At 37.6% G+C, this 27559-nt stretch overlaps 1 protein-coding gene across 4 annotated transcripts in view; it reads left to right on the forward strand.

Annotated features, from left to right (window-relative positions):
* Positions 1-27559, forward strand: part of EDD1 (glycine-tRNA ligase) — a 122117-nt gene that overhangs the window by 69739 nt on the left and 24819 nt on the right. For all 4 annotated transcript variants that reach the window (XR_016173554.1, XM_089156475.1, XM_089156476.1 and 1 more), the window contains 9 exons: positions 3664-3712; positions 6615-6677; positions 6849-6938; positions 7064-7150; positions 11964-12035; positions 12152-12210; positions 12405-12498; positions 13795-14013; positions 22953-23047. Coding sequence is in view for 3 of the 4 variants with exons in the window: in XM_089156475.1 (XP_089012601.1) it covers positions 3664-3712; positions 6615-6677; positions 6849-6938; positions 7064-7150; positions 11964-12035; positions 12152-12210; positions 12405-12498; positions 13795-14013; positions 22953-23047 (828 nt within the window). In the remaining variant the exon portion in view is untranslated. The remainder of the gene's footprint in view (positions 1-3663; positions 3713-6614; positions 6678-6848; positions 6939-7063; positions 7151-11963; positions 12036-12151; positions 12211-12404; positions 12499-13794; positions 14014-22952; positions 23048-27559) is intronic.

Below are 27559 nucleotides of genomic sequence, written 5' to 3' on the forward strand. Positions count from 1 at the left end.
CAGGTATCATCTCGGCCCGATATGGTATCGGGCCGAAATATCGACTCCTATCGACTGATATTTCGGTCGATACGAAACGATATAGGATACATTTCGTGCCTATACCTGTATTTCGTTTCGATTTGGAATTTTGCAGGCATTTCGGTCGAAATTTCAACCATTTCGATCGAATTTTTTTCCATGTTTCCAACAACAGGAAGAACATCAATGATGTATAGCTGCTGCAATCTGGGAATCTAGACCTAACCTTGACTGCAGGATTTCATAGCTGTGGGGCTTGGTTGTATGTATCAAGATCATCATCGGCAGGAGAAACAGCGACAATGACTCTGTCCATGAATCCTGAGGAATCTGTGACAACGAGAGCTTTGGCAGCCATGATGATCATATGGGAAGCGCGGAGAACAGAAACTTCTTAATTTGTTTGTTTGAAAATTTTTGAAGACAGAGTACTCTAGAATTTGATGGTTTATGGCGGATGAAATGTTTCACCGTATGAATCAGTTGTTCACATGAACTTCTCTTCTGCTCGCTTTGATCTTTTTCTTTTCTTCTCCTGAAATCTTTTTGGTTGAGACCCTGAATTTTTTGGGAAACTGGCAAAGTTTTGGGGCAAATTCCGGCACATGATTTCTCTTTTGTATATGAGATTTAGTCGAAGAGAAAGATGAATCTGCCGGTGATCTTTTTCCTTTCTTTGTATCAGCTGATCATGACTTATGGTGGCAATAATAATACTTTTTAATACTCTATTTACTTTTCCATTGGAATTTCTGCTCTCTCTCTTCCCTTAAATATCGTTTCTTTCAACAGAGATTTCTTGAATGTGGGTATGCTTCGCTGCATCTGATTAGTGATTGATCCCTTCTGTTAGCGGAATCCAGACTGGTTTTATGTTTTTGTTTTTGTGCGGGAGAGGGTTAGGTGTGGGAGGGCTCAGACATGCAGGTGGGTGAGGAAGCAGCTATGACAGGAGGTAAGCATTTCTTTGTGAAATATTAATGTGGGAAGTGAAAGAAAATGAAAAAAAAGCCATGCGTATCATGGGCTGCCATCGTAATCTAATGAATGCTTATGTTTGTATATATGTGTTTGTGCTGCTAATCTCTCCTAAGGCGGAAGGGGAAATGTCATTGAGGTGGAAGGAGGAAATTGAGTGATTCAATTTTTAAATTTGTGAATTATTAAACTTTGGAATGTAAATCTAAAAATTCGTATTTACATATATACCCCACTCTTTTGATTACCATTGTTGGATTTAATTGTGATGACATGATTTGAATATAATGGTAGAATGGATGTAAGGGTATTTTGTTCGGAGTTCCAAAAAAAAAGGGTATTTTGTTCATAAAAATGATAATTTGTCCTTAATTGATCTTTTTGGATACTTTAGGGGAGGCAGTTGCAAAGTGTGATTTTTATTTGGACTAAAAATGACTTGGACCAAACTCAAGGGGTCCAAGTGAAAATTGCCCGTTTTGTTTTCTATCTCTCTCCTGTCCCTTCAAGACTTACGGTTATATTTTACTATTCAACCGTCATCCCCCTCTTAAAAGAATGGCTCTTCCTCTCCCAAAGAATAAAGTATGTAAAATCTTAATAAAGAGTTTGGAAAATAGTAGGATAAGAATTTGGTGATTATGTACTAGATATACGAGATAAACCATCTACCACCCATTGCTAAAATGCCCTCTTGAGCCCTGTAAAATACTCAGAAGTGTCGCATGACACTAGAAGAAAAGGCGGTTCACAGTTGCAAAAATTACAGGATAAAGTCTTTTAACTTTTAAGTTGTTGGAAGTTCTATTTATTGCATCTGTTCACAAAAAGAATGCTTTCTTCACTATCATGTGTGTTTGGGTCATAGGAAAAAATTCAAGGAAACCTCAAGTTTCGACCAGGTGAGAATCAGAAACCTAGGTGGGAAATTGGGAAATTTTTAGGAAACTTAAGACTTTTCGTGCAAGTTTCAACAAGTTTTAGGGAGAATTTTAGGTTGTGACTCTACATTTAAGCTAGTTAGAGTATAAATAACACATTGACAAATGCATTTTGCTACAAAAGTCAATGTAGATATGTCATTCAATGTACATAACATCATTGTAGGGTTGTCCGAGAAGTACAATATAAACTTAACTACTTAAGTACATAACATTCAATATATTACCTCTTAACATCGAATACAAAGTAACTGACAATAAAAGGAAAGTACAACTTAGTGCCAAGAGAAGTGCCTCGGTGGATCCATCCTGTGAGCTGAGTAGCACTGTGCCTATAACATCCTTTCGTTCAATCGACAAACATCCCTTGACATTTTATGCCTATGGTTGTCAAAGTAATCGACAACTCTAGCTTTATAAGTCTGGTCATCAACATGCCTAAGATAACCAGTTTGAGAGAATACACATTTTGGATAGGGAAGTCCTAACGGAGGGGGTATTTGTCGAGGTATTTGGGGAAACATGAAAGAAACAAAAATAATAAAAAATTTGGAAAAATAGCGAAACTTGTAGGAAAAAGTCCTAGGTTTCCGGTTTGACGAAATTTCGACGGTTCAGATTGGAACTTGGGATTTTTTTCGGTCACCCAAAGTTTCTTTTCGAGGTTCCAAAAGTTACCAAAATTTCGCATGTTTCAATCGAATTTTGTACAGTGGTTTGGGTTCAATTGTTTGGTGTCTTTGGGATGCTTTAGAGGGCATTTGGTTAGGTAATTCGTGAGTCCAATTTTTACTAACCATTTTGTTACTTTTGTTAAGTGATTCGTGTTAGAATCATGAATCATGTGGAATTATGAATTTTCCTTAAAAATTGGAATTATTTGGATTTCATGGTTTGAGGTTAAATCCATGGATTCCTCAAATTGATCCTAGGTATAATAACCCTTGACTCCTGTATTGGCAAGTTTGGCAACATAACTGTTTTTCTAGATGAACTAGTTCACAGGATCAAGCTTACCAAACAGCTAATTTTTAACGAACTACAATCCTATGGATGTTGACTCCTGGGTTTCCCCTAAAATTGATCCTGGGTATAAAAAAACCTTGACATACTCGTCGTAGCCAAAGTGTTTTTCAAGATGAATCAATTGTTAGGATGGTGGTAACGTAACAGTTGATTTTGAATGAACTACAATCTAATGGTTGTTGATTCCATGGATTTGACATCAGAATCAATGCATGCATCTGTGGAATTAAGTAACCAAATGCACTATTACAATGCCTGGCCTCTGAACTTCCTAGGTCTAACTGACAGTTTTTGTGGAGAAAACCCGTCTTTAGGATCAGGTTTACTGTTTGACAGAATGGAACAAAGATGATCAACTGGTCTTCCACAGTTTGAGAAATATGCTGAAAGCCAATAACAGGGAACTACTTGGTGCTTTTTGTTAAGTGGTGACATTAATTTGGTTACAGAAGATATGGGTATTCATGGGGGATTTCTTATCTTTTCTCATTGTTGCTTATTTTATACTGCTATGCACCTTTCACTAAATTAATAGAACCCAAATGTTCTCAAATAAATGTCTATTTGGAAATGTGAATGCTTATTCAGTTTTGCAATTCTAGCTTACTTCATTGAGTTGTTCCTTGCATGTATACTTTGCTTTCTATTTATAAGCCCAAAGTATTGTGGTTTCACGAAGTTTTCTTTTATAATGTAGTGGAAATCTATCTTATGGTCTACGCAATACTGCTGCTGCTACTCTTGAGGTTTGTCGCTGAACTTCAGTATAAGTCATTGTATGAAGTATATGATCTGCACTTATTTTTATTTCTATTTACTAATGATGTTTTATGAATGCTAGAAAACTGTGGATTCTCCATAGACTCCATTAATATTTAGTAAAAGACTAAAAGTGGAATGTCTACTAAATGAGATGAAATTCAAGTTTTTTTGTGATAGCTCTGCCTTACTGGTTTTAGTCCAAAGCAGATAATTACCATTATCGGTTTTTAGATTTGAACTGATTTATAAGGTAACCTATGTGATCATAAAATATGCCATTTTTAATATCTTATTATTGATTAAAAAGACATCAAATTGAGAATGTGGCATGTCCTTAGAGTGACCTATGTTGATAAATTGTAGATTATTTTGGCTTGGTAATTGAAGTTGGGGTTGTCTTGAACGGGCAGAGTGTGGATCATTTCTGGGGATGGGCAGAGTGTAGATGACTTCCTAGAGGCTTACTTACAAGCTACAACAGAATATCAAATTATAAATCTAGTATCTGAATGTAACGCCAAAAACATTGGATGGTTCAGATTCAGGTTTTGCTTTATTCCTAGGTTTCAAAATTCACAGTATATCGGGCATTGGCTTCATGATTAACGCATGACCTGCATCCTGCTATCTGCCGCTGCTTCCTTCAACCTCAAAACTTTGAATTCTTAACTATTGTTTAGAATGTTAGATGCTACAAAACCATTGGGACTTGGGAGGGAACTGGAAAGTGGGAACCCACCCATCTATTGCTGATACGTGACCCTGTAGGTTGACTTGTTGCTACTAAAATACAAAACTAAATCAATGACTTAAAAGGTTAAAACACTTATGAAGAGGACCTATAACTTCAAGGCATAGTAATCTATTTGTTTTGTGTTTCTTTTGGAAAAAGACAACTCTAATTGTGTCAATGTCATCATCAGTCGGTAATCAACAACCTGTAATCAAGGATCAACTCCAGATTTGTGTTGGAACAATTTTCTATTACATTTTGATTTTTTTGCTCTAATTTGGGGGGGGGGGGGGAGTATTGAAGGGCATTTTGGGGAGTAAAAGTGTTGTTTCATGTGGGAGGTGGTAGGTCATTTTCTTACCCTTTATTTTTCCCTACTCCTATTATTCTTGCCACTGTCATTATTTAGTTTTCCCCTAATTGTATTGTTATAAATACCCTACTGTGGCTACCAATAAAGCATTCTATTGTTATGTCCTGAGTTTTGACATATATCATGCAATTGTGCTACATTCTCCTTATTCATGATATATATTATATATTACTTGGGGAAAATTTTCTATCACTCACCACTAAACTTAGGCACTCTTTATTGAAAGTCCCCTGTCAAAAATTCTAACTTTGATTCCTCCTGAAAGGTATACTCTGATATCTTCTTTTTCTTTTTCGCAAATTGATCAATTTGCCCCTCCCCACCATCCTAATAATCTATTGTCATTACTGGAATTTCTTAAAAAAATAGATTTTATCAAACTTGTTTTCATTTATTCTTCTTCTCGATGGAGTGCAATGAGCCATCCACCTGCTTACCAGCCGCACTTACTGGCCACCCAGCTCTAATTGACAGTGTGACCAATTTCATTCTTTCCTTATCCTGCTATGCTCTTCTCTGCTCCAAGCCTTCAGTCACCGTCCTTTTGTTTCTTTCCATTAAAAAATTAATTGTATCATATATTATTAGCTGTCTTCATAATTCAGATACTAATGCATTTAAAGAGCTTAGGAATGGTCATGTCCTTCAGCTCTGTAAGTTTACATGTGAGGTCTAGGGCAAGGTCATGGCTTGGAATTGGATATCAGACCAGAAATTAGCTCTTTGCTCTTTCCTAAGAAACCGTGCATCCAACTGGCACATGCTATATCTTGTTTCTTCTTATTCTTCCTTGCCTCCTCTTTCATTGGAAAAAAGGTTAGGGAGCAACATCATTTATTACATTACATCCCTAACAAGTGACAAACGAATTTAATAACAATGACATTTCATTCTTTCAACCAAATTTTCATTTATTATTGCCATATATACAAATTAAATTATTAGTAGTTCTTAAATTTAAGAGATATACGATCACTCAATAATTAACAAAGGAAATGAAGAAACTAAAGATCTGGAATATTTACATCAGTAGGTCCAGATGATAGCATTCACGGTGTATCCTGAGAACTTAGGACCTATGGCACAAACCAATGCATGTATAAGGATAACACATGTGGCTTCCTAAGTGGGAGTATTTAAGAAGGGCTGTTGTTCGTGATTAGGGCAAGATAGCATGATGGGATGGGTTGCTGGGGAGGGATGATAGCAGAGATGAGAGTGAAAGGAGGGTGAGGGAATGATTTGTAGATGGGTGAGTGATGGGTGGGCGTGGTGGCGGGGGTGGCTGCAAGGGTAGGAGGGGGGCATATGCAGAAGAAGATATGACAGTTCGGTACATTTCACCAAAGTGTAAGGAGACAAGGAAGGGAGAAGATGAAATAAATAAAAAGCAAAAATTGAAAAACTGGGGATGGCTGGTTTATAGGTTGATGAGAGGGGTAATTTAGTCATTTAAATAACAGGGAAGCAAGAGATGTAAGAAGTCCGCTTTGTTGGGGGGGAAGCAGAGGTGGAATTTTTGATAGGGGAGTTTGGAGAAGATATATTGTAAGTTAAGGGGAGTGATAGTGATTTCCCATGGTCATCGCTTTATCCCCCCTTCTAATTAAATCTTTCTTGTTATCAATTTGAAGACTTTAGTGTGGTAATAACAATTTGGATTTGTTTATTTGCCTAAATATCATTGCATCATTGCCATTTTCAGCGGTTGCTTCTTTTTGTTTTCCTTTTCATTTTGAGATTTGAAGGACTTTTATTGATATGTATGAACTTTTCGTAGGTGGAAAATGCAGAATGCTACATTGGTGAAATGAAGAAAGCAGGAATTTCAATTTCAATTGAGGTACCAAGTGATTATTCCGTCTGCAAGTTTTTATTTCCGATATGAAACTAAGAATTACAAATATTTCAGTTTTCATTTCCAAAGAGTTTAACATCCAAAGAGTTTAACTTGGGTGTTAGATCACCATTGTGTGGATTTCTATGTGGCTTTACAACTGTCTCTCACCTTCAGGATCGGAAGCAAACAATTATGGAGAAGTCGAAGTCTTTGGCGGAAAGTGTTGATGGACAACTTATTATGCAGAATAGTTTACTCAATGAGGTAAAGTTGATCATCTCTTTTTCTGAATTATATAATATGATAGGTTCTATTTCTTTTTTTCTTTTTTCTTTTTTAAACTTTTTCTTAAGCTCCATTTTATGATCTCTACTTGCATGAAATTGTAGGTTGTAAATCTTGTCGAGGCACCTGTTCCAATCATTGGGAAGTTCAACGAATCTTTCCTAGAGCTCCCAGAAGACCTGCTAATAATGGTAAGCAATTTCGCAAATTCAAGGATTTGCTAAAGCATAAAGAAGTGATAATTTATGGTTAGATTACTTTAACTGTATTGATGTTGCTAGTCTCTCTTCTACCCCCCAAAAAAATGTTGTTAGACTATTTATTGAGGAGCAAAATCATACTTATCAATATGATCTCTCCTTGAAATCTCAGCAATATCCTTTTTTTTTTTTTTTTTTTTTTTTGGGGGGGGGGGGGGGGCGAGATGAGATTGAATATAAGTTCAAATCGGGAGTATGCAGAGATCCCGGTATGGTCTCAAAATTTTATTGCAATATTGTGCTTCCTGCCCAAATTTGGCTTTGGTTTTAACTAAACATAATTGCCGCAACTCAGCAAGATCTTGGTCCAATTTGGTTTTTCAGACCACTGAGTTGGCGTTCAGGATTGGGTTTTCAAACCTCGCCAACTGTGGTCCAAAATACTAATCTGAACTTGCATAAATTGGAACTCACTTCTCTATCTGTGTGTGTGTGTGATTATGTATATATATATATATATATATATATATATATATATATATATATATATATATATATATATATATATATATATATATATATATATATATATATATATATATATATATAAAAAAAAAAAAAATATATATATATATATATATAATTTTGTGAACAGAAAAATGTTTGTTACTCCTGAGTGTGAAGGCAGGACTTGTATTGGTTCACGGATTTTTAATTCTGGATTTTCCAACTTATTTCCTTAATCCTAAGTTCCTGATGCATAACATTTCCTCTAGTTGGCATCCTTGTATTATACTATTATTAGATGGTTTCCCAGCACGGGGTCCAATTGTATGATGATAAGACTTCAATCATATCAAATAATTGCTCAGACGAAGTTTGATGGAGCTAATAGGGAACAAAGGAAACTTATGGAAAGCATTTCCTTCTTGTCCAGTTGATACAGCTAAAGTGTTTGTAGTTCAAATTCAAATACTCATGGTTGCTTGAGGGAGACTATTCTGGGATAAACCAGATCAGTCACAATAGGTCTAGAAGACCAGATATGGCGGAGAAAGAAAGGAAAACAGAATTTAAGAAAGAACAAAGAGAAAAATAGTAACAGAAAAAAATGCCGGAGGTATTTTGAGAAACAAAAAAGAGGCAGGAAAGAGTTTCTTGCAGAAAAAAGGGAGGAAAAAAAGTAGGAAAGAAAAAGGAAGGGGGGAAAGGAGGCAGGAAAGGGTTTCTGGCAGAAAGAAAGGGATAAAAAGAAGGCAAGAAAGGGTTTCTTGCAGAAAAATGGAGGAAAAAGAAAAAAAGGGAACAATGGAAGAACAAAAGAACTGCAGGGAGATTCTGAGAGAGAAGAGTAAGGGGAGGATTTTTAGGGATCTGAAGTGGACCCAGCTCTGATATCATATTTTGATTTGAGGAATTGCTTGATTTAATATGATCACAGCCTTTGCTTATTTATAACTAATAAGTGAATGATTATTCCAGAGAATAGAAGGAAAAGAAGTAATTGAGTACAAAGAGAAGATTACCTTTGAACCCAATTACATCCATAATACAGCAGTGTCCAAACCCAGGAGACCAGGATGGTTGAAGCAGTTGACCAAGCGAACAGTTAATATTGATTTACAGCGTCTGAAAAATTATTAATGATTCCACCACATTGAACCTAGTTACCTACAAGGAAGAAAATTCGACCGAAACAGGAATTTCGACCTTGCAAAAGGCCGAAATTTGGATGTTTCGGTCGAAACTGGACACTTTTTTCTGGAAATTGAAACTTCAATTTCGGGCATCATATGGACTCAAAATGATTTGGATTCTTGCATACTACCTATTTCAAGCATAATAAACACAATAGAACTAATATTTTGCCAAAAAAAAAAGGTTGAAAATTTATCATTCAAAGTATATTAACAAATGACTGGTTCCGACAAATGCAAATTGTATTGCATACATGTATAGAATCATCAGCATACATGAATTGTTTGGTAGAATTGTTACATATACAACAAGTCAACAAAATAAAATGACCGACTAGATCAAGTGATGGTGTTTCACATATATTAAGTTGAAGTCTATATATCGTATATACATAAAATAAAAATACATAATTTTAGAAAATAATTATTAAAATCAGAAAATGAAAAAAATGATAGCAAATAATAAAAAAATAAGTTTAAAAAAACACAATCGTAGATCATAGTCCTAGGCTAAACATATATTAATTTCAAGGCAATGCAAGATCATTTAAGGCATGAACAAAACAAAATTAAAAAAGGGGAAGTTTAGAACTGTTGGGTATGGCTCGTGCTTCACATTCTATTGTTGCCGGAGTTTCTTTTGTAGCTGTTGTGGCTTATGAGGTGTTTGGAGGCAAAAAATCAGCAAAAGAGGTGTTTGACCTTTGAAGGCAAATGAGTCGTGGAAATTAGGTGAAAATGGGATAGAAATCACCAAAAACTAAGGAAAAACAAGTTGGAATGTTGAAATGGTTGAAATTTCGGTCAAAATCTCTGAAATGGTTGAAATCTCCAAAATTTCGAACGAAATTGACACTTTTCTGAAATAATTGGAATTTAGTTTCGTTTTTGAAAAATACAGACATTTCGACCGAAATTTTGACAATTTTAGTCAAACTTTCTTCTATGGTTACCTAGCCCATTGAGCTACAGCAAGCTTCATAAATATGTTTCAAATAACCATCTTCACGAGGTCAAGTTTCTCCAGATCTTGTGATGTAGACCTCAGAGGATGAGGTCCAATATCCAGGATCTAGTAAGGAACCAACAGAAAATTTAGGGCTTCTAAACCCTGCTGTTGGGGTTTCCTAGAGTTTTGGGCATCTCTAGGGTTGAAGGGGGTAGGAATATAGGGTTCGGCCAACAGAGTCTAGGGTTGGGGTGCTTGAACTTAAATCTGATCATGGTTGTTTTCAGTTTCGGATTGAGATTCCTATTTAGGTTTTTGGGAGAACCAAGGTTTCATTTTTGGGGGTTTCAGGGTATATAAATTAGGATTTCTGGAGGAGGTCTAGGGTTGCTACTTGGGAATCCTAAGGAAGGATAAGGGATGATGATCCTAGAATGGGAGAGATTTCTTTTGTGGGGATCAGGATATCTAGAAATTAGGGTTTCAGGAAAGAAGAAAGGGTGCCACACGCTAGGAGAGAGGGAGAAAGACTAGGATGCAATGGGGCTTGGGGGAGGGATGAGTACTTACTTCTGTTGGAGGATAGAGATGATGAATTTGCTGTAAGGAAATCACCAAACCAAGCTGCCACAGGCCATTCCTGCACTGAGAAACCCTAGGAACCTCAATTAAAGCTCCTCTCTGCTGTAACTCCTCAGTAATATTATTCATCAAAACTGTCTTAATTACAAGCATAGGCTATTTATTTTTAGCTTTTATGAGACAACTCCTAATAGAATTCTACTTAGAAATAGAAACAAAAAGGGACTTCTGTTTAAAACCTAGACCGACTCAAATAATAAAGTGAAAGTAGACCTAGAGTCCTAATAAAATTCTAAATTTAACTGGACCCAGCAGGACTCTATTAGGGCTGCCTCAAAGTTACAGAATTGCCCCAATGTTGGACCGAACTTCCAGTGCTGCTGAGTGGTGCCGCAGGGTGCTGTGCAGCAACGTAGGCCTTCTTTTGGTCCTCATCGGTCTTGTTGACTCGAGAGAATTGCTCTAAGATTACAAGAATACTCCTGGTGCCGAAAATATGCTTTAGTGTTACTGGATAGTGTTATAGGCTGCTGGTCCTGCATCATCATAACGAGCTTATGCATTAGTTTTTCTTCTTTTTGGAATAATGTTTTGGTTGGCGAGTAGCCAAAGTTGACTCCAAAACTTTAGTGGATGGTTCTTTTAGGTTTAATAAATTTATTCTTAATATACAAAATGACAGAAAAAACATACCTAATCTGGGCATTTGGCTTTGCATTATAGCTTTAGCAAACATCGAACCCTGAATTGCCTATTCTTCAGTTTGTTCGAGTGCTATTGGACACACACAACACAGAAATATCTATCTATCTATCTATTAGTTACTCAAGAAATAGCTGAAACTTGAAGCTTCTACTATAAGCTACAAGGTACAGTGAAGTGTTCCCAATGCATATTTACATAGAAAGTCCCAATCCAAGTACATTAGTCTTAGACACCTCACTATCCTAGTTTAACAATACAATATTATTAGTAGGTAGCTGCCTACTGAGGAGCTTAAGATTCTTGAAATATTTGAAACTTCTATTAGATTCTCGAAGTTTCACTTGAGTTATGCGGCTTATGCCGAACTGTGCATATTTTGTGTCATGTGTCATCTCACCTTGAAATGGTTAAGATTCTTAAGTTTCCCGCATCTCCTTGAGTGTTTCAACTATGAGCTCATCTTTGATGGGAATGGAATCTCAAGAGATGGATTTCCAACTCCAGATCTCTAGACTCAATTTGGAAAGCAATTTGTTTCGATCTCTTCGCTAGGCTTCAGATGCTCCCCCAATCCCCTGTTCTGGACACTACAAGGAACATTTTGATTGCTGTTACCAGGGTCTTGGATCTTCCTTCCTGCTACCTAGTCGATTGTAATCTCTCCCCCCCCCCCCCCTTTTTTTCTTCTTTTCCCTTGTACATTCTTTTCTTCTCTTCTTCCCCTTCAGGATTTGGCAATGAATTTTTTTATTTATCCGAAAAAGGTAGCAAAACATAACGAGATTCCTCTTGCAAATATTGGTATGTTCTGGTCATTTTTTATATATTCTTAATGGCATTACTTAATAACTGCCATCTAATAACTATGCAGGTTATGCAAAAACACCAGAAGTACTTTTCCATGAGGGATTTTAACGGGAGGCTATTGCCGTACTTCATTGCTGTGAGAAATCAATTAGATTTCAGATGCTTTGGAAACTCTCCTGCCGGTGAAATGTTTTAAATTTTCAATTGATACCTGTATGTTACGCTTTTTTATTTTTTTTATATAAATTGTAGGTGGCAAATGGAGCAATTAATGAATTTGCGGTTAGGAAAGGGAATGAAGCTGTACTCAGGTCTGACATGAGTCATGTCTAAAACTCTTTGGCATGCCTACAGCGGTTTTTAGGATGCTTGAAGTCAAAATTAATTTGGTTGTGGAATGACTTTTAGTTTGGGTTCATGAGTTATATGGTAGTAGAGTAACTTGACTTTGTTAAATGCCATTTTACCAAAAGAACCCTTATTTTTTTTTGGTTCACCCTTTTAGAGCCCGCTATGAGGATGCCAAATTCTTCTATGAAATGGACACACGTAAAAAGTTTTCTGAATTTCGAAGCCAGCTGAAAGGGATTCTTTTCCATGTAAGTTATGGTGTTTCAGTCATTGCTGTGTTTCCTTGTAAATCTTTTCATGCAGTTTCCCTTTCCCTTTTCTTTATTATTAAGGGATGTGGTAAATTGTGTTCTTATGATGGTGGTTAAGTGACTTCGGATTATGTCTTATGTCTTTGATGAAGATGTCACTACCCAAACCTGGATTAACATGGGGTTCAACCCTTATGTGTGCTAATCAAACAAATGCTAAAACCAACAGGTTCATTAAAACAAATTATTTAAATCCAAATCTTAATCTTAATTATTCAAATAAATACCTCAAGTATCATATATCTTCTATTAGTGGCAGTCTAATGGTCATTCATACTAAAATCTCAAATTCCAATTTATTAGAGTTTACCTCTCAGTTTGCTCCCTATTAAATTCATCTAATAAAACAATGAGTAACTAAAACAAATCTCTGGGTCATCCTTCAGCTTTTCACAAAAAAACATGTATTCATCTCTATCATTTATGATGTAAAAAATAGGGTGAGCTAAATAGCCCAACGGTGCAGATTATAATAAGAACGACCACAATCAAAAACCCTAAATGACAAGTGGATAAACAAAATACTCTTTGTTTTCTCTTAAATGTCACTTTGCAAAACGCTTCAATTATGGCCCCTCTCCATCAGTCAAGCCAACATTAGCGAAAAAAACCCTACTATAATCCATATATGTGAGACAACCTATTTACTGTTTTTGGGCCCTTTCCTATTTTTGATCTGCTACACTACTTACCTTTGGGGCAACTTGTGGTACAGCAGGACTGAAAGGGAGTTTATCAGTTCCCTCATTTTTTTAGGGTCAACCCTCATCTCTGATTGGTTGGGCTTGAAATCATTAGCGTAATCTATTCCCTCATCTGTTATGCCAGAGGGTGCACTAGTGATTGCTGGAGTAGAGTTTTCAGTCCAAATAAAACAACAATTCAAGAACTTTATAGTTTTGTATATATCCTCTCCTGTGAATTGTTCAATCTTTGATTTTCCGGTTGTTTACTTCACAAGTTTCAGTTTGCTAGTTTTGAATACTGTACTGTCAAACATTTTCTGAGCAAATTTTGCCCAGAAAAAGAAAAAGGAAGAGACTAATTGTTACCAGTTTAGTAATTTTTGACAACTCATAAAGAATCTAAATTGTTGTTTACTTGTACAAAAAGAATTGAACTGATTTATTTTCTAGGAGCTTCAGAAATTATAAAGTAGAATCTTTTATGATTGCTGACTGAATTTATCACTTTTTTGTATCATTCATATGATGGACGCATGAAACAAATCAGGAGAAACTAGGAACAATGCTGGACAAGATGGTCCGCGTTCAACATATCGTAACAAAATTAGGCTTGGCCATGGGATTTGATGAAGATAAACTTCCAGTCATCGAAGAGGCTGCATCACTGGCTATGTCTGATCTAGCTACTGCTGTGGTCACGGAGTTTACCTCCCTCTCTGGAATAATGGCACGCCATTATGCACTTAGAGATGGTTATCCAAGACAGGTTGTTAAACTTACTGTTAAATGCATTCGATTTATTTATAATACATATTTAATTTGTTGTTTAAGGACCCTCCTGAACTGTTTCTGTTATTTTCTCCCTTTTTCTTCTTCTTTCCTGATGATAAAATGTGAACAATAAAAAAACTACAAATCAGCTTTATCCCAACTAAATGGGCTTGGCTACATGGATCCTTTATAAACGAAGTAGGGAAAACTGAGAGTTTGAGATCCACACTAAGTCGGAGGATTGAACAATAAAAATGAAGAAAGGAATAAGCAAGGTTGGATGTGCAAAATGAAAATGAAAATGACTAAGAGGAAACAGGATAACCGGGAAATCAGAAAAATCTCAGCTGCATGGCGTCAAGAGGGATCCTTCTCCTGTAGCCTCTATTTCATATTTGGCAGAAAGCGTAGACTATGCCTGAAGAACAACAGCAACTTGGCCTTATCCCAACTAAAAGGGGCTGGATATATGGATCCCTTCAAAACAAAGTTATTGACACTCCAAGGAATAGGCTGATTGTTATTTCTTGGAGTCTCAACTCCTCTCTCCAATCCCTTCCTTGACTGGTCTCTTTCCCCCCCCCCCCCCTTCCTTTCCCCCTTTGTATGTGCCCTGTTTGTCACACTCAAAAGTAAGAGGATTGAACAATAAAAACAAAGAAATGGGATAAGCAAACTTAGAAATGCAAAATGAAAAAGACAAACAGCAATAACAGGAAAGAGGGTAGCGCAGAAAATCAAGAAAATCTCAACTGCATGGTGTCACCAATTTGGATTGTTGAAGGCTCTATTTGAAGTCATACTTGGCTCAAAACCAGATCGTGCGTGCCATTTTTCACACCTTCAGCTATGATCATCTCAGGCCTGCCATTCTCACTTTTAGATCCTTCAATAGAATCAATTCACTCATCCTTATTGGGAGCATCCCTAGGCTCCCATTGCACATGGTGTAACCACCTAGACTCCATTCTCAGAGCTTGTCACAGATCGGGGAAACTGTCATGTCTCAGCTATAATATGTTCCTTCTTACTTTATGCTTCCTAGTTTTGTGACACATCCATCTTAACATTCTCATCTTTGGAATGCGTAGTTTCATTGTGTGGCACTTCCTATCTGTCCAACATTATGTGTGATACATTATGGTAGGTTGAACAGTACCCTACAAAAATTTCAGTTAAGCTTTAATTGAATGTGTTAATCACCAGAATGCCAGTCGAATTCCCAGCTCATCCATCCCACTTTAATTCTTTGTGAATGATCCTCATCATCATCTATGTCACCTTCTTTATGTATGATAGAGCCCAAATATCTATAACATCAGTTTCTCTCTCTATTTTCACCATTTAGTCATCCATCAAAGTGTGACCAGCCTGTATTGTGTCATTGGTCTACTCATTTTAAAGCCTCTTGTTTCCAATAATCTATGGATATATAATGTATTCTTAAGTAATCAAATGGTCACAAGAACAGTTGTCTAGTAATTGCATTACGACATTCTTACATCTTGCATGCTTATTTTAGTTTTGTTATGATTCTTTTGCTAGTTGTGGATTATAACAAAAATTATTTTCCATGCATTACTGGAAAAGGGAAAGGGATATGTCATCCTCTATAATCTAAAGACTTATGTATCCTATGTTCTAATTTTCTAAGACATATAGTTGTCAAGACGCTAGGCAATTCAAGGTGTTCGAGGTCCTTCTTGAGCACTTAAGTGCTTAATAGGTGGCTTAAATCGTGTTCCAATATTATCTCTTATATATTAATAATGTTTACTTGTAATAGTTTGAACAGGTTTTCATCTAAAAAAGAAAAAGACTAATAGGTAAGAAGTGAGCTAGACCCATTTGGTTTTATGCTAAGGAGATACACAACATAAGTAATTTACCTTTGAGGAGGCTTATAGAAGTTTTTAGAGCCCAGAAAAGAAACCTTCATATGACATGGTACTTACATATCTTATTTTCCATGTCTTTAAGAAGAGAATGATTTTGAATAACTATGTTGAGATAACCAACGACATATGAGGGCATAGTGACCAAGTGTCAAAAGAGGGCCAAGTTAGTGACTTACCAATTGCAATTGGTTGACATCAAGGATCAACTCTAACTCTGTAAGGCCTTATGTTTTTGCTCCTCACTATGGATAACTTAACTAGGCAAATGCCAGATGAGGTCCCTTGGGGTATGATAGTTACCAACTTGCATTGTTTTAAATCTTGATGGATATATCCATGGAATGAATTTTGATTGAAATCATCCAAATTTCGGTCTAAATGCTTGCAAAATCTCAAATTGAAAAGAAATTTCCAAAATTTGTTTCAGTACCATATTTCAACTGATATGACACGATATCTTGACCGAAACTGGTCGAAACATCTGATTTGACCAGATTTGACCAGCTTTTGTCCAAACCCTTTTATAAAACTACCCTTTTTCACTGGAACCTGTGAAATAACGCAAGCTCTACAAGAGTTTCCCTAGGTTCTGCTTTTGAAATTTCAACCTCCCCCCCTCCCCTATTTTTTTCTTCTGATTTTTGTTTATTTCTACCCCCATTTCAGAAAATTTCTACAACTCTTTTGCCTTTAAAACCCACATTTGCTCCTCCATTGGTGGTTTTTTGAGATTCTTGCAAGGTCAGTTTCCAAGCTCTCCCTTCTTTTTTTTTTTAATATTTTTGTCTTGTTCATGCCTCAAATCAATCTAACGAATTAATATATGTTTTGTTTAGGGCTATGATTGTGTGGTGTCTAAATTATTTCTTGGTTTTTGTTATTCTTTTTCAAATTTTTAAATTTTTTTCTGTTTTTAAAAATTATTTTTTAAATTAGGTATGTTGCTAAAATATGTACAATATGGCCTTCGACTTACTATATGTGAGGCACCATCAGTTGATCTATACTGTGTTGGTGTTGTTAATTATTAGTTTTAATTGTTTGAAAGTATTAAATATTTCTAAGATTATTTAAATAGTAAAAATTGCTAATTATTTTTTTAAAATAAAAGAATATTAGTTGAAGCATTTATGTAATTTTTTGCATATTGTAATGCTTTTTAAGATACTTAGTGTGTGTTTCTTGTATTATGCACTCTCTTTGAAAGATGTCAGACATACCTTGACAATACAGGAAGTCATTGACAGCTAATAAGAAGAAGAGTGATTGTAATTATTGGAAGAAACAAATAGAAGGTGGGGCCACTGGATTGAAGTTTCATCTAGCTAGGGAGATAGGAATGTAAGAGGATGGCCTAAGGTGCCCAGAGATTATGAAGGCAACGGCCTTGTACTTGGCTGGTGGAAAGCAAAAGAGGAAAGAAAAGAGATTATAGAGGGAGGAGTTTGAGGATCCTTGTCTAGATGACCTTCTCGAGCTAGGAGAACAGGACTTCAATTTAGATGAGCTAGCAGTGTATGGGACTGACCTCGACCTGAAGGCAACACATATGAGGAGAGCGATGATGATGAGTAGGGAGCAGGTGTGGATAGCTGATATGAGGAGGCAACAAAGGGCTACGGGTTTTGGGTCCTCTAAAGAGCCGTTTGGTATGTGAGGCAACTCCCAAGGCCCTCTGAGGTTAAGTCAAAGTGTGAGGGAGGAGATTCATATCCCAGGGGCGCTAACATGGGGCTAAGCTTCATCAGCACATGCTACAGATGCTGATACTGAGATTCTTCATATAGATTCAGCCTTATTAGGAAGCTAGAGAATAAACAGAAGAAGCTAAAGCACTTGTGGGGGGAGTGTGAAGGAGAAAGTGGGGATGACAATCTCCAAATGAGCATTGTATTATAGCATTCCTGCTCATGCAATCTAAGTGCCCTGCTATAGGGATATGATTGAGTAGATAGGTAGGGTTAGAAGTGGTATACAGGGGCCCACCCCACATGAGATCTACAATGTGTACCTGCCTAAGTCTAAACAAGACTTGAATGACTACATAGAGGCATTGAAGCCTATGTGGGCTCATTGACTATTATCTATGATGGTTGAATTTGTCCCACTAGATAGTCCACCATCAATTTCATGTTGGACTATGATGGGAGGAAAATGTTTCACAAGTCAGTGGATGCATCTAAGGAGAAGAAGGATGCAAAATACATTTATAAATTTTTGAAGCAAGTGGTGAGGGAGGTTGGAGAGGAAAATGCGGTCTAGATTGTGATAGATAGTGGCTCCATCTACAAGAAAGCTGGGTTGAAGATGTTGGTGAACCTCAAGTATCAAAACATGCTTCTAGTACTAACTTTAAATACATACACACTTGATGGTTCATTGCTTTTTTCTTATAGCCTTCTACTTAAACCTCTTTTAGACATGATTTTCATTCTTCAACCACATTAGGGAGGAGAGCACAAAATACTATCTGAGTGACTCCTTTTGGAATAATGTGACGATTGTTCTTAAGATGCTTGAACTTGTGGTGCATGTTTTGAGGATGGTAGATTAACAAAGAAAACCAACTCTACCACACATATGGCTGCAGTAGATTAAGATAAAGAAACAGGTTGCTCAGATCTACCCACAAGGCAGCAAGAAAATTGTTGACATCGTTCAAAACAAATGGGAGAAGCAGCTGCAGCATAAGGCTGGTGACTTATTTAGTCTTGCAATGGATTCTACTTTAATTTTATTATCACACTATTCCCTCTTATTCTGGTCACTTATTACTCAACATACTATCTAAGTCCCAAGTACCACTACAAAAACATGCTTGGTATGAGGTAAGACTTGATAGATGCCGTCCAAACTATAATGGAGAGGATGAAACCGGATCCATCTATACAAGCAATCATCAATATGGAGGTGTGATTGTGATTTTATAATTCATAATTCATAGTTTCATACTAAGTTATTAACTTAGTTATTGTTTTTACTTTATATGAGATATTAGATTAGGGCATTTAGCGGTGCTACTAGGAGTTTCGGTTGCTTTGTGGCTATATCAGGACAGGAATCCACCCCTAGGGGTAAGTTAATTAATTATATATATAATTATTTATATTCCATTTGTTAGTCAGTTACTTAAGTATTGCCACTAAGTCTATATCTGTTGCAGCTGAATGATGGTTACAATATGACTGCAATTCTCCCCAGTTGATTGTGGTTACATGTAAAGTGTTGTCACAAACATGTTTTGTCACTGGGTGTGAGCGGAATTGGAGCACCTTCAACCTCATCTACTCAAAGAGGCACTACTGATTGAGTGTGTAACGTCTAGAGGTCCTTGTTTACGTGCACTATAATATGAGACTGAGGGAATATCATATTAGACAAGGGATGGACAGAGAGAATAACATGTTTGAGTTGGCTGACATCTTTGAGGTGGAGTATAATGATGAGCATGGATCGAGGTTTCAATTTCGAGGCTGGTTGACCTGGCCAAAAACCAAATTTGCAGGTTTTGATAGAAATTTCTGTTGAAACTTGGTACTTTGTTTTGAAATTTTGACCCTAGATTTTGGGCCTTATATGACCTCTATTTCATTTGATTTCTTGCCTCTGACCTATTTAAAACATAATAAATGCAATGGAGCTAGTATTCCCTTCCCCCCCCCCCCCCCCCCCAAAAAAAAAAAAAAAAAAGAGCCTGAAAAGTTATCATTCAAGTAACAAGTGGCTGGTTCCAACAAGTAGAAATTGTATTGCATATAGGCATAGATGATTGTCAGATATATTGGTCACATATACAGTAAGTCACAAAATACAATTACCAACCATATCAAATGATGGTGTCTCACATATATTAAGTTCAAATCAATATACAAAATAGTTTTTAAAATTAGAAAACTAAAAAAAATAGTAGCAATAATAAAAAAATAAGTTTAACAACACATAATCATAGATCATAGTCCTAGACTAAACATATATTAATTTCAAAGTAATTCAAGACCATTTAAGACATGAACAAAACAATAATTAAAAAAATGGTGTGGGGTATGGCTGATGCTTCACATTCTATTGTCGACGGAGTTCTATATGTAGTTTGGGCTTGGGCCCATGAATGGCTATTGTGGCTTAAGAGGTGTTTGACGGAAAAAAAAAAGGAGCAAAAGAGGTGTTTGAATGCAAAGGAGTTGTGAAAATTAGGTGAAAACGGGATGGAAATCAACAAAAACAAAGGAAAAATAAGTTGGAGTGTCGAATCCTATGAAATAGTCGATAGTTGTGAAATTTCAGTTGAAATGTTGTACCAAAACGAAATTTGGATTTGAAAATATGTAGGCATTTCGATCGAAACCCGACCGAAATTTTGCATGTTTCGGTCAAAATTTATTCCGTGATGATGAGAACCCATTATTTAAGTGGGTCAAATATAGAGGAGAGTCATTGCTAGATGAGGAGGAAGGCTGTCCCAGTAGACATATTGCAAAGTAGATGCGGGCTGACGTGGATGACTTCTTGGCTAGTGAGGGGATTGCACATGCAGCACCCACCCATCCCTTCGTGCCACATCTTGGTGCATCCACCCAGAGTGAGGATTTGATTACCTGGTCAGACATCAAAGATGATGCGACTTAGGCACATCCCCCCATGGATGATGATGATGGACCTTGTGACCATCCTAGGGAGAGAGCACCACCACCACCAATGCTAGTTGGGAGTTAGGGATGGGGAGGATCACCGAGATTCATAGGTGAGAATTAGTTCATCCAGCGAGACGGGACTTAGATCTTGTATCTCGAGGTCATGCTTCTTGAACATATACCTGGAATGGGAAGGGTTAAAAGCACAGATATGGATATTATGTGGATGAGGATGACACGGGGGACACATTATTATATGGGTCTTACCATCTGATTGATATGGGAAGCTTGGTGGGCTCTATGGGATCCATGAGCTTAGATGATTCCAAAGCTTCCACCTCTAGCGGACCAGGATAGTATAGACCCCATATTCCCAGTCACATGATAGTGCTATTGAGAGTATTGGTTTTGCTTCTGGTTCTAGTTATGGACCTTAAGGTGTCTCTCCCGGCTATCAAACACTAATGGGACACACTAGGATGTATTATTCAGGGTCTGATGGGATGGTATGTGTGTACCAAGGTGCCACTTATGCTGATCCTAACTCGGGGTCACATACGTTTGTTAACCAAATCGTTGGCATTGAACCACAACCACCAGCCCCTCCATCAGGACTTCCCTATCTGAATTGTATATTCCCACCATTAGGATATCTTAGCACTGTTGTTGATGTGACATGTGGAGCTGCAGTTGTCGACTATCAACAACGATCGTCACCATATGTCATGGGATATGTGTTGCGTTTGGTATAAGGAGCAAAGCATACTGGGGCACTAGTGGTAGACCTAGCATAGTAGCAGTTTCGTTCATTTATTGTTTACCTTTCTATGTAATTGAAACTTTGTAAGTTGTAAGATTTAAGTTCTAACCATGCTATGTAATAGAGTTGGTACTTCTCGATTCTTATAATTTGTTAGTATACTTGAGTGTTAACCTTTCGTGGTTTTTTGGTAAAATACTGGTTCCGTTGTGTTTATTATGCTTTAACTAGGTAGGAGACTAGAATTCAAATCATTTTTTATAAGGCCCCAGACCTACTAGGGGTCGAAACCAGTCATCCTCATCCACATATAGGACACAAAAACACATGAGGGAATATTTTGGTAGTTGGCCAGCTTGAAACCGGCCTCGAAACCGAGACGTTGGTCCATGGTTGAACGTACAGTTTATTTTGTTCAAGGGCATTCTTGTCTTTTGAAAAGTTTGACTTGCTGACATCAGCACTTAACAGTGATTTCCTAATCTCAAGGGGTGTCATTGATATATTTTTCCTGTATAGGGGGTCTGACTGATTAGTTGAGTTGGTCAAGGGGTGGCATTAATGTTAGGGGGTAAGTCAGGGGGTGACACTGAATTCCCCCCAAAAAAACTGTTAGTCGAACAAGTAGGAGAAAAAGCAACCTTGGTGATGAATTAGATGCCAGAGGATGTTCTAGATGCCAGAGGAAGTAATGCAGCAGGATGAACAACTTTTTGTGATGGAAGGAAAGAGGATAGAAGAGGATGCAGGCAGAAGCAATTGCAGTTTCACCCTAAATTTGATTTCTCTCCATTCTCTTTTCACTTTTATACTCTTGTTCGGTGTGTTTAACCCTGAACACAAAACAAATCGGAGTTAAGATTTTAAATTTTGTAGTAATACTTAGTATCCATATTTTTACTTTTGTTGTAAATTTCATTTGGACTATGTTGATATCCAATCCCACTTGCATCCATGGCTATAACGATCCACCCTTTAGTTATACCAGGACTTCGCTTGTGTACCGATAACCTACTCAGTGTATTAACTACTTGGGGAGTTAGAAAAATGACTGGGTCAGAATTAGTTGAAGATTTCAAGCTAGCTGGTTTGTCGTTCATCACTCCATCCTGATCTCAACTTTTGTGATGCCTATATTTTTTCTATTTACTTTTTAAGATCTGAAGCCTGTAATCATTCAGTTCTCACATTTCATATGGTGAATTGGTTTCCCACATTTGTCCAATATATTCCCATATTTAGGAATAATAGCATTTTTTTTTCTTTCCAGTCTCGAACATTCCATTGAAATTGCCCTTCAATTATTCATGAAAAGAATATCACTTCTGTTAAATATCTATACCTTTAACCATGGAACATGATCTTGGTTCTATATCTTGCAGCTCATCATATTTCTTCTATAACCTTTTCATTACTGAGCTCATTCTTTCCAGTTTCCAGTCGTTTGTTTGAATCTTCCAATTCAATAAAGATGGGTACTAGCTTATTAATGTCTGAGACGTAACTGGTATATAATTCATTGAATGCATTTAACACAAAATGAATCATTTTCTCCTGCTTAAGCTGTTTAGGGCTCCTTTTTTTTGGGAGGTTGTGGTGATCCAGTCAGAATTGGTGACGGTTTGTTAACTTTTCTGTGTGGTAGGTTGCAGATGCACTGTTTGAGATGACACTTCCGAGATTCTCTGGAGATATACTACCAAAAACTGACGCAGGCATGGTTTTGGCAATTGCTGATAGGTGAATTATATGTTATGTTTACATTCTAATCAGCTTCATGGTCATAATTTGTATCTTCTGTAGTAATTTCCTAATATTCATTTGTTGTTTTTTTGTTTGGTGAAATCCTAATATTCATTTCATGTCTAGAGTAATGCAACTTTGTATACCTAATCCATGACATGGTCCTCTTTTAACAGTTTTCATATATATTACAACTTTACATAGTCCACATCATGCTAACATATATGAAAGTTAGCTAACATATATTTAAATCACATCCATAGTTGTCAAGGCGTTGCCTAAGTGTCACCTAGGCAACGCCTTGGCGCCCTGGCTGTTTTTTGGGTCAAGGTGACCTGGTGTTGCCTTGTAGCCTTGGTGATGCCTTGGCGCCTTGCTTGGTGTCATGTCACCTTGGTTCTCGTTGTCCTCTGTCGTTTCACCTCGCCTTGTCACCTTGACAACTAGGGTCCATCCATTTAACAAGTCTTGAACATGGATTTATGAAAAAAGAAAAAAAAAGAATTGGGAAGTAATCTCACCTTTCTTGAACATTTGGTTGTAACCACTTTGAACATTGCAACTAATGGTGTAGGAGTGTTGTTGATGAAGTGGATGAAATGTTTCGGCCATGTTTGGCAAGAAAAGGGGAAAACATGAGTTTTCCTGAGAAGCAACAAAAGATAGTGATGTTTACCATTTCCAGAGGCAGCACAGGGCCTAGGGTTGCTTCCCAAACCCTATGGCTTCTAATTCCATCAGGGGTATTTTAGTCATTTTTGCAAAATTTAGTGTGGGTCAAATGTGTTTATGGGACCCCAGATCTAATTTTGTTTTTCAATTTGAGTCCTTATTTTGCAAGTCATTAAAGAGTCTAACTAGAATGGGATTTCTAGTTTGTGATGGAGTCCTTTAGGATTGTCGTACTCTTTACAAGGAATCTACATGTACTCTTAAAATTCAAATTGAATTCCTTTTGAGTAAGTATGAAGGTTCCTTGTGTGAGTTGATTTTGTTAGATGTGGATTGCAAGTTAGTATTCAAGGTTGATTTCTTTTCTGAAGTTGAGTCCTTGTCTAATTTCTTTCAATAGGCTATAATAAGCTTTCAAATCTCATAAACAGTGGATTGAACTGAATTAATAAAGTTGGTTGAGCGTTCAAGGCAAGAAAAGTTGTGGGCCCCAGAGGGGCCTGCAGCACTTCAAGAGTGTTGATTTCTGCAGAAATTCTTCAAGTTCAGAATTCATCCTCAACCCCTAAGTAAGTACCGGTCCTCTCCTGACCTCAGTCCCATTTCCTACTCTCTTCTGTCACACCCATAGCCTTCCCCCATCTCTCTAACCCTAATTCTGGAATCCCAGCCCCTTTTTCCCTCTATTGCAGACACCCCCAGCCCCTCCCAAGTCCCAGCCCTGCAGCTGCCTTAGGAAGCCTCCCCCTTTGCTTTTAGTTAAATCCCTGACTCTCCCCAAACCCTAAATTGTAATCCTGGCCCCTCCCCTATACTTTTTCTTCTTCTTTTCTCCTCCTAATACCTGTGGGCTGTGGCACTTATGGAAACCCAAGAAAATTAAAATTCAGAAGTTCAGCAACTAGGTTAAACCCTATAGGACCGTATACCCTAAAACTAAACCCTTCTCCCTATAGAATTAAGCCTTAAACCCAGCCTTTTACCTTTGATCCTAAATTCCAGCCTTTCCACATCTGATTCCCTAAAATCCTTCAAGCTTCAAAAAGAAAACCCTAATCCTTATAATTCTTCTCCCTAAATTCTCCAAATCCTAACCCAAATTTCAGTCCTGAAATCATTAAACAGTGAGGATACAAGCTTCAAACACAAACCCTATACCACTAAGCCTAGCAGAAACCTATGCTAACCCTAGCCTAACCTAACACCTATTTATTTGTCATAAAACCCCTTCACTGAAGGTGATTACAGCCCTAGAAGGCTGCTAATTCTCAGGGAAGAGTATCTTTGAGCGAGCCCAGATCTAGGGCTTTAATTCAATTACCTAACCCTGGATCCTGGTTCACATTGATTTCAGTATCAGAGCTATGGAAGAGTCATTAGTAGCCAGGCAATTGGAGAACATGCAGAAGACCCAGAACGAGATGCTAGCACAACTACAGGGTTTGTCAACTCAAGTACAAGATTTATCCACCACAGTAACAGTAACATACCCAGAGCAGCATGCAAAGAAGATACAGTACATATTCCTCACCACCCTGAAGTGTCAATTCATAGATCTATGTTCCCCATCAAGCAGAGACCACCAGAGCCCATAGATTCGGGGATGAAACTAAAGGAGAGCCTTATCCCCCAGGGATCCACAGAGATGACAGAGACAGAAATGCCCACCCTAGGGAATCAAGGTATTGCAATCCAATGTATGATTTATATTAAATTGAAGAAAGGTCCCCCATAGATACACTCAGACTCCCATCACTCTAGAATCATACTTCAATGGAGGATAGAATCAGAGAGAAGAGGTGCAAACCACCACAAGTTAAAAGTGGAATTAACAGAATTTGATGGCTCCCTGAACCCCCAAGCTCTTTTATGATGGAGCTACATGATTACTTTAACCACTATGACTTGTCAAAGAAGAGAAAGATGAGATTAGTAAAGACCAAACTTGTGGGGCTGCTTGGTATTAGTGGAATACTATGGAGAGGGAACTGTACTATGAGGGTAGAAGAGCTTACTACTTGGAATCAGATGAGAAGGGAGTTGAATAAGAGATACCCACCTGGACATTACTAGAGCAATTCCATACTCTGAAGCACAGAACCATGTCAGGTATTGATTATATCCAACAATTTGACTCTTAAGCCTCCAGGACAGGGACTCCGGAAAGCAAACTATAGTCATTGACTACGATTCAGGCTTGGTCTATAGTATGAAATATAGGTGATCTTAGGTGTGACAGACATTTTAGAGATCTGTTTGACAAAGCCATGTGCAGAAACCTCATTAGCTTAGAAGAAGCTGACCAAACCCTACACTCCATCTACTCCCAAAGTGCCAAATCCACCCAAAACAGATTACAGAGGCCCACTCTACAAAACAAAACTTAGGTGAATGCTTTTACTGCCATAAGAGAGGGCAATTTGCCAATGAATGTCCTAAAAGAAGGGAAGTTCCAGAGCCAGAAGAAGAGTTCTAGGAAGAGTACCTAGATCGTAATACATAGAATGTAATGTCCCAAGTCTTGAAGATCCTAGTCACAAAGCTAAGGGAGAAGATTAGAGAAGTAGCATCTTCCACACCAGACTAAGAGCAGGAGGATTGCTAGCACATACCATCATGGAAAGTAGCAGCAGTGTCAACGAGGTTTCAGGAAGCTTTGTCAGAAGGGCAGGACTCAAAACAGAGAAGCACCCCTAACCAAACAAGGTGTCCCTCCTTAACAGTGCAAACTTGAACATCCAGGTGTTTAGTACTGGTGATTCTCCACACTCCTATTCTGAATAGATTTGGTGTGATGTAGTAGCCATGAAGCTCTTTGGCATCATCCTTGGAAGACCTTGATTGTTTGACATCAATGTCACCATCATGCTAGGAGAAACAAGTGTCTTTGAGCATACAGTTCAAAAGATTGTACCTTTGCCATTGAATCTACCAAAAGAAGCCTAGAAGAGACAAGCCCTCAGAATTTCCCAAAATGACTCGGACCCTAGCCAACAAGTTCTCATGAGTCATGATCATAATTCGAAAATTCGCCCCATCTATCCATCTCACCTTAGGAAGTTACAGGGAAGTCCAGTAAAGGTTTGGCAAGCAAGGCTTCAGGTGTACATTAAGTTTAGAGGAAGACTCCCCATCCATCTTCGATGAGTGGTTTCAAGGAGAGAATTGATTAAACCATTTTCAGGGATAGCACAGGGCCTAAGGTCATTTTTGGTCATTTTTGCAAAATTTTGTTCAGTCCAAGTTAGGATATTATTGGGTCCAATATGTTTGTGGGACCAAAGATCTACTTTGTTTTTAAATTCGGGTGATTAGAGTGGGATTCCAAGTTTGTGAAGAAGTTCATCAGGGTTGTCCTACTCTTTGCGACGAATCTGCATCTACTCATTGGAATTCAAAACGGATTCCTTTAGATTAAGTTATGAAGGATCCTTTTGTGAGTTGAAACTTAGGAGATTTAGTTAGATTTGAATTGCAAGTTAAGAGTTCGAGTTTGATTTCTAAAGTTGAGTCCAATTAAGTACCAGTCCTTCCCCAGCCTCAGCCCAATTACTCTCTTCTCTCACCTACAGCCTTCCGAGTTCCGCCAACCCTCTAACCCTAATTCTGGAATCCCAGCCTCTTGTTCCAAGTCCCAACCCCCACGGCTGCCTTAGGAAGCATGCCCTTCCACTCTTAGTTAACCCCCTACCCTCCCCTAACCCTAAGCTGTAACCACAGCCCCTCCTGCTTTCTTTTGCTTCTTTTCTTCACTAATATCTACGGCACTTCTGAAATTCCAGAAATTAAATTCAGAAGTGCGCCAACTAGTTTAAACTTCAGACATAAACCCCTCTC

This window comes from Hakea prostrata, chromosome 5, assembly GCF_041222555.1.
Source record: "Hakea prostrata isolate BN-2017 chromosome 5, UWA_Hpros_2, whole genome shotgun sequence".
In the NCBI taxonomy this organism is placed as follows: Eukaryota; Viridiplantae; Streptophyta; class Magnoliopsida; order Proteales; family Proteaceae; genus Hakea; species Hakea prostrata.